This window comes from Cardiocondyla obscurior, linkage group LG04, assembly GCF_019399895.1.
Source record: "Cardiocondyla obscurior isolate alpha-2009 linkage group LG04, Cobs3.1, whole genome shotgun sequence".
NCBI lineage: Eukaryota > Metazoa > Arthropoda > Insecta > Hymenoptera > Formicidae > Cardiocondyla > Cardiocondyla obscurior.
Window position 1 is genome coordinate 495515 of NC_091867.1, and position 17693 is coordinate 513207.

The following is a 17693-nucleotide window of genomic DNA, read 5'->3' on the forward strand; positions in this document are numbered from 1 at the left end:
AATATACCACCAATCTTCATCCAAGCAAATTTTCAATAATATTAACCCCTCCTCTTCACTTGTTATCACCTCCTTGTCTCCCACGAAATCAATTTTCCATCCCACCATCATACCCTCTCATTGCTCTTCCTTTTTTATTCTTCTTCAATGCCTTTATACATTTCCACTTATATCCTTTTGGCATTTTTTTCTTTAAACTTTCCCACCCTTTTTCTTGTAAGCATGTTTCCATCAGAAAAACAACATCCCATTCTTCAATTTCCTTCCAAAAATCCTCATTTTTATTCAAAACTCCAGCTACATTCCAAAATCCGATTTTAAAATTCCTTCTCTTCTTTTTTTCATTCTTACAATTATTTTTATCATTATCATCTACAATTATTATTTTATCCCCTTTTTTATCAATGTCCTTCTTTTCTATCTCATCGACTTTTACTTTTACTTTCTCCCCTCCCCCGCATCTATTTAAAAAACCTGCTTTCTATTTTTTTCTTCACTTTCTTTTTCTATTCTGCTTTTATCTCTTTTTACCCCTTTCTCTTTTACCTCCCTTAGTTCTTCCTTCAAAATATCCCAGATCCACATTTCATCCTCCACCCACAATTTCATATATCCAATTTTTACTCTTTTTCCTTCTTTCCTTAATTTTTCCGCTTCCACCTTAATCTTCCATTCCACCTTTCTTTTATATACCGTCAAATCATCACTTATCCATTCTTTTCTGTCTTTCAATTTTTCTTTTTCTTTCATCACATTTAATTTTCCTTTAAAATTTTTTAATTTTACCCAAACCATACCGAAACTGCCCTTGTTTATTTCTCCTATTTTTCTGACCTCCTCTATTTTTGCGTTTACCCCTAAGTCTTTTATTATTTCCTCTACTTGTCTCTTCATACCCTCTGCCTCTCCTTCTTTTATCTTTATTCCCCTTATGATAACATTACATTTTCTCATTTTCTTTATTTCTTTTTCTTTTTCTATTTCCAACAATCTTACTCTCTCTTCTAATCTTACCTCATCCATTCTTTTCTTTTTTATTCCTTGTATATCCTTGCCTGTATTATCCTTTATAACATTACTTTCCTCTAATTCTTTCTTTCTTTCCTTTTCTTCCTTTTCCTTCATTCTTTTTTCCAATCCTTCTATTTTCTTAACTTACATTTCTTTTTCTTTTCCCCAATCCTTTCTCAAATCTTCAATCCATTTTTTCACCTCTTTCTTATTTTCATTTACTTCTCCTAATTCTTTTTTTATCGCCTCAAAACCTGCTCTTATTTCTCTTACAATATCAAGCACATTCACATCTGTTCTTTGCTTTTCCACTTCCCCACCTTTATCTATTTCCATTAAATTTCCCTCTGATCCTATTACTTTTACCGGCGATTTTCCAATCTTTAAACTCTTCTTGAATACTTCCTCTATATCTGGATCACTATCCTCCCCTTGTCTTTCCTTCCTGTTTTCTCCTTTTTTAAAAGATCGAATAATCGGCAAACTATTCGATCTATCCCTTCTCCAGCTTTCCGCTTTACATGGTCTTCCGAGCTTTTTTTTCCTTTTTTCCTCCCCTTTCTTTAATTCTACATCTTCTACTTTCTCCTTTTCCTTATTTTCCTGTTCTAAGTCGTCACTCATCTTTTTACCTTACTTCGTTCTTTTCTATCTTACCTTTAACTTTTATTTACCGACACTATTACCTCCAATCCTTTTACCCTGTCTACCTCGCTACTCCCTTCTTTACCTACACTTTTTTTTCTATGTCAACTATACTCTATGCCTTAGTTCCTTTATATTGCAAATCACCCTAACCTCTTTTCCCTTTCTCCAACTATACCCCTATTTTTTACCTCTCTACCTGTCTCCCCTCATTTCCCTCCCATGACTCCTCCTTCCCACACCACTCTTTATCCTAATTTCCACCACTCTCCAAAAAATTCAACTACCTTCTAGACTTTAGCCCACTTTATTCTTTTCGTTCACAGACACACAACAATCACTCATGCTACCGGAAACGGAAGTCCCCGAAAATTAAGTAATAACATCAAATTGCCTCACAAAAAATATAATAATTACCATGACTATACTTACGAGTTCTTTTTGACCATGTAACTTTTAGCATACATTTCACAATAATGCACAGAATCTAACGTATTTGTCAATGTTGCCAACAGTTGCACATCAAAAATTATCATCTCTTTGATTCTTTAGTAAAGGTTGTTCAAGTCATCATTATGAAACTTCAACACCTTCCAGCCTTGAGACGAATTCGAGGCATGCTTGGTCAAGGCAGCCTAAAGTCGTAAGAAAATCTCAAGTCAAAAAGCGACTATAAATACGAACCCTAGATTTCCTGATAGTTTACAGAAAGAGTTCGATCCTATAAAGCGGTGAAAATATCTTTTAAAAAAATGATGGATTATTTTTACGCAACCTATCATTTTACGAGAAAATACTTTTTTTTTATTTGATAACTTTTAAAGAGTTCTAAAGTTCCCTATAAATTATATAAATTGTTCCGTTTTATTAAACATCCAAAAATTAAAAAAAGGTACAAAAAGAATAAAAGTCATAGTTTTATTAATATTTGGAATTTCCAAGTTTTGAGCCAAGTTCTGTTTGCACGCGCGAGAATTTTATCGAAAAGTATTATGACTTGAAGAGCTATGACCAACCCTTGCTACCAACCCAAGCTACAACCCTTCAAAGTACCGAATTTCAAAAAAGTCAATTTTTTTCGCGATTTTCAAAGTTCTGAGCGGAGTTCTAATTACCCGCGCCAAAATTCTATCGAAAACTCTTATGGCGCAACAAGTTCCGACCAACCTCTAACGACCTTTATCAATGTGGAGGTAGAGTTATAGTAAATAGGTTTAGTTTCGGAACAACAGTCATTATTCTTCATTAGCTATATACACTTTATGTTTGAATTTTTTGAAATTGTACCCACTGGTGCTTTGGTGTAGGGCAATGATTCAAAAAGTTCACTATCGCCGCTCACGGTAAAGCATTTGTGCGAGGCAGTGAGTGTTACTTTTATGGACCCCCACGTGTCGTCCGGAAAAGTGAGAGGCTCATTATTGGACAAGCTCTCGATTGTTGCCCAAACGTTCGTCTGCGTGCCGGCCTTGGTAGTCTGAGGTGCGTGCAAGATTTTTTCCGTTTGCGTCTCTCGATATACCGGGAGTGGAGTGATTATTACCGGGGGCACTCGGTGCTAACTAGGGCTGGTGTAACGCCAAATCCATATGTTCCCGGGATGTAGAAAGATCCTCGATGGCCGCGTGTATCTCCATGTCGGTACGTCCAGAGGTTGTGGTAACCACGGTCAGATCTGTATGAACGTTTTCTTTTGTGGCACCGAAATCAATAGTGGCGGCGGCTGCCTGTGTATTCCGACTAATGGTGCTGTAGGTGGAAAGTTCTCGACCGAGATGACCGTGAGTTTTGCAGACTCTTCCGCAGTAATGGTGTTTGGAGAAGGTCCGGTACTATCGCCGGTGTTATAGGCGCCTTGTTTTTCCGTCTGCTTCTCTAAGTTCTCTTCGCTGGTCTGAACGCTCCTGGCCCGAGTGATGTTACTGTTTATGGAAGCATGCAGCTCTGCAATTTTTATTTTTTGGTTGCGACACTTGTGGTTCCCCCCCAAATGTCGCTTTTTGGCTTGCTGTACAACGCTGGGAACACTAGTTCATCGTTAATGCCTACTGTGCTTCGTCTTCAAGCACTAGGGAGCGATCACGTCTTTGGATCGCAAAAAGATCGCAAGAAATGCTTTCGGTTTGCTCGGGAAATAGAGCCCAACTCGGAATCGCGGCTTCTTTCGCGTTCAGATACAGAAGCTCGTCTGTGTGATGCCAGTGCTTCGACTGCCGTCTAATAAAGGAAAAGGCCAGAGCTATACACTGTTTGTCTTACTCTTTCGCGGCGTCGCCGGTAACTCGGTAGTCTCGGTATCGCGCAAGCATGATGGGTAATTGCTCGAACGCCTCGAATGCGAACGGCTACTCTTAATTACCATGTACCATGAAACTTACTATGTTACCATCATTACTTTGGTAAACTTGACATAGGCGTTTGAATGACAAGCCCCTAGCAACAGAAGGTTCGAGAAAAACGATGAAGTCTCGCACGATCGACAAAATTAGCAAGATCGGCAGAATAGCGCCGATTGCGGTAACCCGATGTTTCCAGCCGGGACGCGACGCTTGTCGAACCTTCGCGGTTGCCACCCTCGAATTGCTGAGTGCTAAGAATTTTGGTTTAGCAACAGCAAGGAATATTAACGGGCAACCGCGGCTAAACGAGGCATTCGCTATTCGATATTAAACTGCGTGGCGTCAACTGCTGTAAATGAAAGGAAAGAAATTTAAACTGTGCTTTGACAATTAGAAAAAAAATATCTCTTTATTTTGTCCGCATTACAATAAATCCGGAGAACGGACCTTACAGCACCTTTGTGGTGTAACAGTTTTTTTTTTGTAATCAGAGTTTTTTTGGTTGTGTCTACTTTATCATTTTCCCTTCCGCGTCGTGTTCATAGCTGAGCATTCTCTTTATAAACGTTTCGGCGACGGAATACGCACAGAAGTGATGTCGCGTAAGTATTTTATTATTATATATTTCTATTATAGTTTTTAGTCGTTTTTGGTTTTAAATACAAATGTTTATAAAAATATAATTATAACTTGTTTTTTTTATTGCAGAAGACAATTTGCATATAAGAAAGAAGCAAATATTGCTCCTCGAGTTAAATTTAAATGATTCTCCGCAACGCTAAGTGGTTGCAATTCCCCGCAACAAGTAATTGCTGCAATGGAGTACAAAAACAAAGCAATAAAGCAGTTAGGAGATAACTAAAAATTAATAATGGAAAAGTTAATGCAACAGCAGCAGCAGCCACAACAGCAGCAAACGCAGCAGCAGGAAAATAGAGAAGCTGCTGGCAATGCCCAACCTCCACTTAGGGAAAGAAAAATCTGTTAGTTATTTTTATTTTAAATACTCATAACTCGCACGTACGCATGCACGCACGCACGCACGCATGCACTCACACACACACACTCAAAAACGGCTCTTTTCAGAGCCATATAATGTGCAAAATCCGACCGGCAATTTCCCCGTGGTGCACATCGGGTAATGCTAATGCCGGCGGTATATGCTAAAATGCAAGAGTTACTTTAAAATGCTGTATCTTTGCGAAGAAAAAATTGCAGCAACTTTTCTTTTTTTTTAAATTGAAGAGAAAGGTTCAAACTTTATGTTTCTGCAAACAGAATTCATCCTAAAAAATGTAGCAAGTCCGTACGATCCGTCAAACTTTGTAACTTTTAATACATTAAACATGTTCTCACATTTTGAGATGTTACAGTAGTGAAAATAAATCAAATTTAAAATCCAACTACAGCATCTTAAAGTAGAAATTTCAAACTTTTATTTGAAAAAAAAAAATTATAATTTTACGATAATTTTTTGCAAAGTCACCGTCAGTCAAAGTTTGACAACTTTTGCATAAAATTTTTCTATGCTATATCATTTTTGAGCAGTGTATAACGTTTTTGTCCAACGTGCTTATTTTCGCTCGGCTTTAAATCTCATATCACGCTTATTCCTTTTCAAAACATTGTTGCACCGTGGCCGGTGCACGGGGTCCGTCCTTCGGAGCCAACGGGATTATGTCGAGTCGGGAGATGTTTTTTATTGTTCAATAAAGATCTTTACTTTTATTGTTTTATACACCGTGGTCGTTGATTCACTTCTTCACGTCCTTTCTATTACGTTATCGCGGAGCTCGTCTCCGCGTGGTGTCTGGTTGATTATGGCACGCGACGGGTCTCACGTTACACGCGTGAGGTTATTAGCAACTGCCCGTCGCTGCCGATCCGCGGGTATTTAACTGTGTCGTTCTTCCAATGTCAGCAGATTGCATTTTCGTTACTCGGTTACTGGGTCATGCAATCTGCTGTTCTCGGTATTAAGATCTCGCAACTCGTTGTTTCGTGGTTTATATTTATTTAATCTTTTCATTTGGATGAGTTGCTGAAATAGTGTTCTTTTAATTCTGTTGCGAGATCTTACTCCGTATTATTTCATTATTCAGTTCTTACTTAACTGTTACTTAAGACTATTGTTGTATCGGGGTCCAACAACATTAGCTCTTATCATTTGACTAACATTGATTATTCAAATCGATGAGATTAGCAGACTTCACCACGTGGAGATGAAAATAGGAATTGAGTAGAAAAAGCTATACGACGATAAAAGTTATGTTCGAGTAGACACTATTAGCACTAAAAATGTAAACGCAACGCATTACATTATTGTTATTCATATCATTATTAATAACAAAAATAAAATGCGTAACTTTTTTATATAAGAATAGTAATGTTTTCTCGAAAACAACCAAAGTCGTGTATTATGCTTTTACTACCCCCTTTGAAAACCAAAAAACATAGTAGATCATACAGACATGCAAGTGTTTTTTACAGATAAAGTGTCTCTTACAGACAAGATATCTCTTACAGACAAAGTGTTTCTTACAGACAGAGTGTCTCTTACAGACATGGTGTCTACTCATGACCGAATAATAATTAAATTAACATTTTCTACATATTTTTAAACATATGCTATTAATTTTTTCTTACTTTATATGGTATAAAATATTATTACATGAAGACGAAATAGTATCATTCTCATTATTGTCATATGTGGAGTAGAATGCTAAACAACTACTTTTCTCTTTGGTTCAACGTTTAGCGTACAAATGGTCTGTGGATATTACAGCTGTGACAATTTCATTATTAGTAGATGAAGATGCAACAGCATCATTGTCATACAATACAATGTAAAAGTACTTTTTTCTTTAATATAACGTTTAGCGTACAAATTGTTTGTGGACATTAAAGCTATGTGATTCTCATCTATACTTATATTTAAAATATTTTGTTTTGTTCGTAATGCAGATTTTAAAACACAAATAACACTAGCCGAAGGAAGTTGATTACGTTTTTTTGTTTTTACATCTGTTAAAAATAAAAATACTTTTTCAGAATTGGCACTAAAATATGAAAATGTTATAACTGTACTAATAAGTAATTAAAAATTTTTATATTTTTGTATGTTATTTTTACTTAAAAAAATTGTTTTCTTTATGTTGTCAAAGTTTAATGTTGCGAGATGCTGTTTCTCTGCATCTGTAAAATCTAAATGTATTTTAAACCATTTATTTTTCAAACCGTTTTTGTCAAAACCACCGATGGTTTTAGCAACAAAAGAAACGTCACTAAATGTAGTGTTCCTGTGTGCATGAAACAACGCTGAAAGACTTTTAATTTAAATCAAAATTTATTATTTATTGGTAATTTTTTACAAATTTGTTCCGCTGCAGTAACAAAAAATTCTATACAACTTTTTCTGAAAATATTTGCTTTATCTGCGTGTTCGTTATTAGATAAGTCATCTAGATATTCTTCACAATCTGATCTTAAAGTAATATTTTCAAGAGGTTTTTGATTTTTATTTGAAGCAAATGTAACATTAAGTACATTTTTTAATACCTCTTGTTTAAAAAAATTTTTACACAATTAAATTAAAAGATGCATTAATTTTGGATGCAAGAGATGTATTCTTGTTTCAACTGCTTGAAAAAATATGTTTAACTTATTAAAGAATTGTAAAACATATTTAAAAAATAAGTAATATGTCTTTAAGTCTATACTTTTCATAATACATAACAAATTTTCAGTTACACACGATTTCTCATTTACAACCATGTCAGGCAAAAAATGTTTTATAGTATCCCAAGACTCTAAAATTCTTTCAACGCACATATAACGAGAAAGCCTTCGCGTTTCACCCAATCATAAAAGTTTGTGGCTTGTTTCTTGAAAGCAGTCGCAAAATTCACGAAAAATTGCTGAGCACTTGGGACTATTATTTACATAATATGCCATTTTTTAAATAAAATCCTCGTAAACACGAGGTATTTTATCACATGCAGCATTCGCAACCAACGCAATAGAATGACATGGACATAAAAAAGTTAATATTTTTAAATTTCTTTCTTCAAGCTGTGTTTTAAATGATAAATTTTTTCTTTTTATTACAGATGCATTGCCGCATGATAAAGCAACAATGTTTTGAAATAGAATTTTTAACGAATCGAACGTAAAACACCATCCATTATTCGTTTGTAATATCTGACGTTTCATCTATAAAAATTGTAAATTTTGTATTTTGTAACGTTTTTACTACGCAATTTGTCTCGACTGGAGCTAAATCGTTTGAAATTATATTCGAACATTTTGTCGCGCTTAACTTCATACTTTTCCAGACATAGAGATCTTTCCCTACATCTTGAAAATAATTTAGAATTATTTTAGCAGTATCAAATGAAATATTTTTGTCACCAATTAACGCGGCATATCAAATTTACGCTATTTTTTTTAATCTTCAAAAAACAAAAATGTTTTGTTATGTTCTGTGCATAACTCTGTGTAGGAAAAAATGACCTATTTCAAAATTACGCATTCCTTGGACGTCATCTGAGCCAACCTACGATTGGCTCGTTACTCATTTCAGATTGCTTTTAGCCGCTTGAAAAACGCACACACCGAGTCGTGTGTGAGAGCCTCCTTCTCTCTGGTCGTCACTTTTTTTAAAAATCGAGTTTGACGCCTACTAGCTCGAATTTCAATTATTATTATTGAGACGTTTTGTTCGTGGTTTGTTTTGGAATTTTGCATCACTTTATTAATTTGTGGAGACATTTCTTACATTGGAGAAACAATTCAGTTATAGGCCAAGGAGCTCAGGCTCTTGAATCCGTTCTTTAAGCTGGCAAGCCGCGGTGGCAAAAAACGTCAGGCTCATGCATAAAAGGGTCGCCATTTCAGGCGTCGCCTGGACGCATTACAAAAGCCGCAGTGGCTGACACTGCACGGCCTCCGTAGATGAGGTATTTATTTCAGAAAGATCCATAGCATTGTCACGATCTCAGGGGATATAAAGATCCATAGCATTGTCACGATCTCAGAGGATATTAAATAGTCTGTCAGGATTGTAAATTACGCTAACGAGAAGGAAAGAAATTCAATTAAACAAATATTATTTTATTAAAAAAAATTGGAATTAAGAATCCCGAAGAGCGTAAGTTTTTAAGTAATTTACTCTCTGAGAATTATGGTTTATTTTCAAGTAAAAATTAACTTCTGTTTTTTTGTACAGGAATTTGATTAGCGTTGGTCACATATTGTTTGATCGTTGTACAAGTCAGAGCGCTGAAAACTCGGATTGTCAATATTAACTATTACGATGTAAAACCAGAGGAAGCGAAAAAATACATAAATATTTGAATTAAAGGATCGCTTTCTTTTTGCATAAATTGCCTACCTACTTTATTAATGAAAAATTGGTCCTTCGAGCCGGATCCGAGTTCTGGAGTTCTGACTTGTACGTTTCTTTTCTGTGTTCTTTTTGTTATTATCTATTCTGTGTTTCAAATCTGTTTAATTCTTTGTATGATAATTTACTGTGTTTAGGTTATTGCGCACCTTAAGGCATAGGATAGTTTAAAAGTCGCTTCTTTATCTTGCTTGATATTAAGTTAAAAAATTAATTTTATTTCTTCCTACTCGATACCTTTAACCTTTTACAAACCTCCTTATAAGACTACCTTATCTGTATCTTAATTCTACCTTTACATTCCTCTTTCTTTCTTATTGCAATTCCTGAAAAAAAATCTTATTCTACTTTTTCTCACACTTCTAGCTTACTGACTACACGCCCAGAGAGAGAGAAAGAGAGAGAGAGAGAGAGAGAGAGAGAGAGAGAGAGAGAGAGAGAGAGAGAGAGAGAGAGAGAGAGAGAGAGAGAGAGAGAGGGAGAGAGGGAGAGGGAGAGGGAGAGGGAGAGAGAGAGAGAGGGAGAGGGAGAGGGAGAGGGAGGGAGAGGGAGAGGGAGAGGGAGAGGGAGGGAGAGGAGAGGAGAGAGAGAGAGAGAGAGAGAGAGAGAGAGAGAGAGAGAGAGAGAGAGAGAGGGAGAGGGAGAGGGAGAGAGGGAGAGGGAGGGAGAGGGAGAGGGAGAGGGAGAGGGAGAGGGAGAGGGAGAGGGAGAGGGAGAGGGAGAGGGAGAGGGAGAGGGAGAGGGAGAGGGAGAGGGAGAGGGAGAGGGAGAGAGGGAGAGGGAGAGGGAGAGGAGGGAGGAGAGGGAGAGGGAGAGGGAGGGAGAGGGGGAGAGGGGAGAGGGAGAGGGAGAGAGGGAGAGGGAGAGGGAGAGGGAGAGGGAGAGGGAGAGGGAGAGAGAGAGAGAGAGAGAGAGAGAGAGAGAGAGAGAGAGAGAGAGAGAGAGAGAGAGAGAGAGAGAGAGAGAGATTTACATTTCCAATCGTACACTTCTTTTTCTTTTTCTAATTCTTCATCCAAATCCGCCAGTAACAGAGTGAACAAGCTCGGACTAAGCGGACAACTTTGCCTTACGCCCCTTGTCGTCCAAAAATTTTTCCCTTCCTTCTCTTTTACTCTAACTGTATTCACCGTTTTCTCCAGAACTTTCTCACACCTTCTAACCAATCCCTCCCTCACCCCCCTTTTCCTTATTGCTTCCACCAGTTTCTTTCTGTCCACAGAGTCAAAAGCCGCCCTCATATCAATAAACGCTATTACCATTTTTCCTTCTCTCTCCTCTATCTTTTTATTAATCAAATAATTTTGCTCATATATCTGATCCACTGTCCTCATGTTTATCTTAAACCCAGCCTAACTCTGTGGCAAAATTCCCTTTTCTTGGACATCCTTTCTTAATCTTCCCACTAACACAAGTTGCGTAAACTTTGTACGCTGTCTGCGTCAGCGTTATCTCTTTATAATCTTCTACTTTCTCTCTTTTTCTATTTTTTAACACCGAAACCACCACCCTTTTTCTCCGTTCCACCGGCATCCCTTCTCTCCATTCCACCGGCATCCCTTCTTTCCTTCAGACCTTCTTATACATTTCCTATAGCCTCTCCTTTACTTCCGCCCCTCCTTATTTCCAAATTTTATTTTTCAATCTGTCACTCCCTGCCGCTTTTCCTCTTTTTAACTTTCTAATTATTCGAACTCCTCTCTCTCTATATCTCCTTCCTCATCTTCTTTTCTACTTATTTCTACCTCACCCTCTACTCTCTATTTTACCCCTTTTAACATACCTCTGGAATAACCATCCCATTCTTCAATTTTTATTTTTTCCTTTATTTCTTTTTTTTTGTTTTCTTCCCTTGTTCACTATTTTTCATACTTCTCTCTCCGTTCTCTACTTGTTTAATCTCCTTCTTTTATCTCACTTTCTCCTGTAATTTTTTACTATCACACAACCTCTTATATTTTCCTTTCACCTTCTTATACTTCTCCTCGCTACATTCTCTCTTCCTTCATTTTCGCATTTTTTCCTTTACTTTACATTTACTTCTCCTACACTATTCATCCCACCATCTTTCCTTTAGACTTTCACCCACATCCTTATCAACTTTTTTCTTCACTAATTTCTTAGTCCTTCCCAGTTCCTTACTAAAACTTCTCCCGTTTTCTTCTATATTATCTCTTTCCAAACTTTTTCCTAAAGATCCTCCTCTCCTCTTCATTCCATTTTAGCCTAATTTCCTTTTTTCCAATGCTTAAATATTTCTATTTCTCCTCCTCCACCTCTTGTCGACACGATTAACGATTGGTGGTCTGAGTCTACCTCCTCCTCCATCTTGAAACGACCTGACTTCATTGCGTTATCGAATGACGGGATAGCAAGCCCGGGGCGCTCGTCGGGAATGCAGGATTCGATTTAAGTAGGTCCGAATGCACTGAGACAGAATTGTTAAATAAAAGAATAGAATTTATTACTAATTATCACAGGCGTGCGCTTGATAAAACGACGACAATATAAATATGCAATAAACAGATAAATTCAAGATGGACGCTAGATACAGATTACGCGGATGAATACGTCGAGTTCGCAGATTGCAATCGATAGAACGCGTGCGCTATAATAAAGTTCGCGGATGGTCGCGAATGCCCCACGACAGGCACGGTGGGTGTCGCGTATCAGTGGGCGCGGTTATCTGTGCGGATCGCGGTCGAACGTGGATCGATGGGAGATCCTTCCGGTATGATCGGCGGTACGCGGAATACGGGCGCGGAACGGCGGGCGTGGCTCGTGTAACAATTGTATGGACGGCCGCGGTTCGGTAGGTGCGCGATTACAAATCTTTCGTCGAAGTGTCGGTCGCGAATGATCGATAGATCTTGGATCGTGGATGCACCTTGACCAGTGTCGTTTAGCCGGAGAGTACTCGGCCGAGGCAGAGAGCACTCCACCCCGAGGATCACGACGGTGCGAACAGGATCTTGGTGCTCCGGTCTATTCGGATCGCAGACGTAAGATTGAGAGTCCTTGTTTCGTCGTCACCGACGACTCAGTCGCTCAGGGAAAGTGTGAGGAAGGCACGGTCCGTGGTCAATAAGAATAATTCCTCTGCTTCTCCTCAAGTCGACCGTTTTTATTAAAATTGAGCAGAAGGCTCAATGCTCGAGAGATCCGTGTGGCCTTGCTCTGACCAACGATCGGCCCACGTACAATAGTCGGAAGGTTTTTGCGAGTTGTATGTTATAATAATTTGACGAACTGTCCGCGCTCAGTTTTTACCGGCTTTTTATATGTCTCCCCGCTTCGTCCTAATTTACGCCCTACTCCGTCTTTTACATCGAAATTTAAAATTGTTCGTTTGTTAGCGGTTTTTATTAGGATACATGTTTTAACCTGTGTTCGCCGCGTAATGTTTATCGCGCTTATTTATCACGATGATGCTCGCTCGTCTTTATTTTTATTGCGATATTTATCTTGCTCGCTGTTCGAGCAACGCTACGTTTTTAGAGTTACATTTTATTTTACATTGTCTCGAAATATATTAAATTATTTTTAATTCTCCGAACAGTCCTCGAAGGAGGCGGAGTATGCTTCACCCCACGAGTTAATTGTGCAAAACGACAAAACTGAAACGAGCGGATTATGAGCGCCAGGAATTCCTGGCCGAAACGAAGTTTGCTTTACCCCGTGGTTCGTGCTCTAGAAGAGGATCGTGCTCGCTCGAAAGCGAACGGACGAAGACGGTCTCGCTGAGTCCCGACATCACTTTTTTTATACATAAAAAGGGATCACGCCGGGTCTCCGGGGCTCAGCGGGGTTTGTGACGTATTCCAAGTGTGGCGCCGAGGCCCCGGGAAGCGGCGCGCTCGGAAACGACGGGCCTCGGCATCGACGGCGCGGTTCGGCGGCGCTCGGGATGTCTCAGCTAAGTCCGCGGATGGACTTAGCCGCGGAACGGCTGCGAGTACGCTGCCGTTATACTTCGCATTTTCGGCTGGTAAAAATATAATGTTTGGACCGCGCCCCGGGTCCCCGTCGGACGGTGTTATGTCCGGCGGCCGACCGATGTCGTGGCCGGAACGGTGCATCGCCGGGTGCTACGTTACAACCTTTATTTCTATAATTTTTCTTTTCGACTCCGTATTACTCATAACATAATCTATCACCGTCTTTCTCCTTCCCCCCACATACGTCCACTCCCCTTCTTCATCTCCCCTCACACACCCGTTTATTATCTCCCATTCTACTTCTTCTAATGCTTTACAAAATTTTCTTCCTTCTCCCGTGATCTTTTTATCCTTTGTTTTCCTTTTCCTTTTCTCTCTATCTCCTTTTACATTTTCATCCCATAGCCCCCCTCTTCACCCGGTCTCATATTGAAATCTTCCCCTATCAAATACAATATCTCACCCCCTTTTCTTTTTCCTCTAGCCATAAGCTCATAGATTCAATCATTTCTTCTACCCCTTCGCTAACGTATACCCCCGCTACCTTCCATCATACTCTCCCACACCGTATCTTTAACCCTATCAATCCATTCTTATCCTCAAAACTTATTTCTCTTTCTTCTTTCAAATCTTTCTTCCACCCCATCACCATTCCACCCATTGCTCTTTCTTTCTTACTTTTCTTTTCTGCCCCCTTATTTATCCACTTATATCCCTTTGGCAACCTATGCTTTATCCTGTTCTATCTTTTTTCTGCCAGCCACATTTCACACATATATATCACATCTCATTTTCCTATATCCTTCCAGAAATCTTTGTCCTTATTTTCCAACCCCGCCACGTTCCAGAAACTTATTCTCATTTTCCTATTTTCCGTCCCTAGCTTTTCATCAACCCTCTCCTTCCTTTCCCTATCTTCCTCTCTACCTCCTCTACTTTCCACTTTTCCCCTTCTGTCTAACTCTTTATCTTCTCATCCCCCGCCAATTTTTAGAAACATACATTTATCCTGTCTACCGTCAACCACTTTATCTTGTCTTTTTCTGTCTCAAAAATCCTTGCTCCTTGCCATTTTTTCAATCCTTCCTTCAGGTTATCCCATAACCAGAGTTTCCTGATTACCCATATCTTTTTACAGGGCTGGGTAAAATGGTTTTAGGATTATATTTAAAATACTAAATATAAAATAGTTCTATAAATTACATTTAAAATACAAAATATAAAATTTTTTTTTATCTATTTTAAATATTAATGAATAAATATGTATTTTAAATGCTTCTTAAATGGAAAATACTTTTTTTTTATATATGCAGTTTATTTTAATTATAAAATAAATACACATTACACATATTTATTGAGAATAAATGAATATTGGATTATTAGATAGATATTATTTTATTTAATAAATGCGCTGTTTAACTTCAATAATAATTGTTTTTTGAATATATTGTCATGCATATTTCGACGATTGGGGCGCATAATCATACCTCCGTAAGAAAATAACCTTTCTACTGGCGCAGATGACGGCAAGGCAGTATTATACTTCATAAAAATTTCTTTAATTATTGGAAATGTATTTAATGTTTCAAAACATGTATCTTTATTTTGAAAATACTGTAAGCATTGTAACTCTATTGTATTTGTTACGAATGTATTTGTAATGCTTTTATCCGAAGATGATTCACGTTCAAAATAAAAATAGCTTTCGTTATATGTAGATTCGGATATATTTGCTGAATCGCTTTTAGTTTTCGTTACATCAGTTAATGATCTAATTTTATTTAAAAAAAGTTCTTTAACATACATTATTTTTTCTTTTGGTACCCAGCGTAACTTAAAAAACGGGTGGCTTACAGCTGCTAAAATAGCGTTATTTACTCGGCAGGAAAAATCGAAATAATCGCCGAATCTTTTATTTAAACCCTCTAAAAGTACTGTTATAACCCGAACCCCGTTACAAAACGTAGCATGGCGCAAAGCATTTCGGCATAAGATCTCGCAACAGAATAATATCGGATGATGCTGTATCAGCAATCCACCTAGAGTAATTAAGTAATAATAAACAAAAGAAAAACAATTGCGAGAACTTATTGCCGAAATCGCTAAGGTTGCATTCGCCGAACAACCGAAGTTCGGCATTGCAACCCGATGACGCCAAGGCCCAGCGTCACTATTAAATAACCGCGGACCGGCACGGGCGGTCAGTCACATCTGAGTCAAAAGAGGAAGAGCCCGTGTCGGAAGAAAAGTGACACCGCTCTGTAACTAGAGTTCGGTCGCGTGCCGCGAAAGAGAGACCTCGCGGAGCCGAGGACGCGTGATGAACGCCGGAACGCGCACCGAACCAAATAAGGAAAAATTAAGGGAAGCGAAGGACTTGTAACACATAACCAAATAAAAGACAAAGTGTTTATTTAACTATCTTAAAATTTATCGCCCTTTCCCCACGGATCCCGAAGGACGGACCCTGTGCACCGGCTGCGGTGCAACAGTACAACGACTAAATTTGTACAATATTTTAAATTCCGAAATTGCAGTTTTTGCAACCTCTTTTGGGTTTGCAGCAAAATTGGTAAAAATTCGCCATAAAAACAATTCTGTTCGCCTTGTAGCCTATCTAATGCTTCTGCGATTGACTGAAGGCACTCAATATATTCTATTAGAAATTTTAAGTCAGTATCCTTAAATTTTGGCAATTCAAGTGCATTGCAAACACTAGGAAGAAATTCTTTGACTTTAATTAAGTTATTTAAACAATCAAAAGTTGAATTCCAACGAGTTATACAGGGTGATGATGAGGCTTTTCCTGTAATAGCGTTATATGTTTCAACAGCTTTAGGAGATCTAGATGTTAAATTCCATATGGCAGAGCATTTTCCAAAAGTTGAATGATAAAAACGAGAATAACGATCTCCAGATGACAATCTTGTTAATACATCTTTTATGTCTACTGTGACTAATAAATTTAACGTATGACTCATACAGCGTTGATGCTCAGAGAGAAATATTTCAGGTATAGAATTAGATTCGCTTATAGCTCCTTCAGTTATGCCGTGTAATACAAAATCATCATCTGAATCCTCATTGTCGCATGTATCGTTATCCGTATTGATTTGATTATTCTGGTTATACGACGCAAATGCTTTCACCTTATTTGACGCATTGTCCGTTGTTACTTTTACAACTTTTTTTGTATCTAGTTTAAAATCACTATGTATGTCATGAATTATTTTAGCAATTTTATCGTAAGAGTGCGTACCCTTAAATCTACGATAAACCAAAGTTGCACTTTTTCTTTAAAAATTTTCGTTTATCCAATGGACAGTAATACCAAGGAAACTTCTTTTTGATGATAACCAAATATCTGCTGTAGTACATACGTATTTAATCTGTTCCAAAGTTTCAGTCAAATGTTGTATCATTGCTGTGTACTGGATATTTATTTTGGACCGTAACGTTTTTCTTGTCATTACAGTAACAAAATTTTTCATCTTACTAATACCATATATAAGGTTTTTAAATGCTTGATGTTCTACAATATCCATTGGAGACATTGTTTGCACGACAAAGAAAGTGATGAGATTATCTGCAACTTGTTGATAATTGTGCGAAAATATATTTCTCACGCTCAAAGGATTTTGTTGTTTCGTCTGCTTTGAAGCATCTTCAGATTGTTCATCATTATTATCATTACCATTACCAACATAAGACCTCTTTCGTGGATTAGAAATCTTAAATTGCTTATTTTTATATTCTTTATAATTATCTATAGAATAACTTCTCGTCTGCATAAAATTAAAAAAAATTATATTAATATGCACTTTGTATTACATTAACATAAAATCTTGCTAACCTATAATCTATTACTTTAATCTACACTCATACGTACACGCGCGCGCATGTAACATTAATAAAAATAATATTAAATAATAAAATAATGATTACCTTTAAGTGGGTCAAGAAATTTGTTGTTGAATCGAGTCGACCTTTTATTCGACGTCTACATGTCGTACATTCACCTTATACATTTTCCGATTCGATTTGAGTAATTTTGAAGAATTTCCCATTTATTATTAAAAGTATTGTCTTATTCCTATTATTGTTAACATTTATATTATTTCAGTTTCGACATTTTCTTGGTTTCTTTGTTTGCTTGTCATATTCAACTATGTCATGAAACTACACAATAGTAACAATACGAGGTTACATCCACTACTATCAGTTATCACTAGCGACACTAACAAGTCTATGCAGGTCTTGCGTCTTGCATAATGTAAATCGCGCAACGTTGCAATTTGCGTTACCGACAACGGCGACAACCAACTAGTGGCGTTAGTGTGTAACTTTTTCGTGTCG

At 37.6% G+C, this 17693-nt stretch overlaps 2 protein-coding genes across 2 annotated transcripts; one reads left to right on the forward strand and one right to left on the reverse strand.

Annotated features, from left to right (window-relative positions):
• The first annotated feature begins 869 nt into the window (after nucleotides 1-869).
• On the forward strand, nucleotides 870-5311 carry LOC139101793 (uncharacterized). Its single transcript, XM_070655207.1, has 2 exons — nucleotides 870-4597; nucleotides 4704-5311. Exon 1 carries the CDS (start codon nucleotides 932-934, stop codon nucleotides 1880-1882), a length of 951 nt encoding a protein of 316 aa, XP_070511308.1. The 5' UTR covers nucleotides 870-931; the 3' UTR covers nucleotides 1883-4597; nucleotides 4704-5311.
• A 10399-nt stretch (nucleotides 5312-15710) lies between these two features.
• LOC139101985 (uncharacterized) lies at nucleotides 15711-17365 on the reverse strand. Its single transcript, XM_070655534.1, has 3 exons — nucleotides 17357-17365; nucleotides 16770-17122; nucleotides 15711-16631 (listed from the first exon to the last, which is right to left on the reverse strand). The coding sequence occupies exons 1-3, from the start codon at nucleotides 17363-17365 to the stop codon at nucleotides 15761-15763; spliced, it is 1233 nt and encodes a 410-aa protein (XP_070511635.1). The 3' UTR covers nucleotides 15711-15760.
• Nucleotides 17366-17693: the final 328 nt, after the last annotated feature.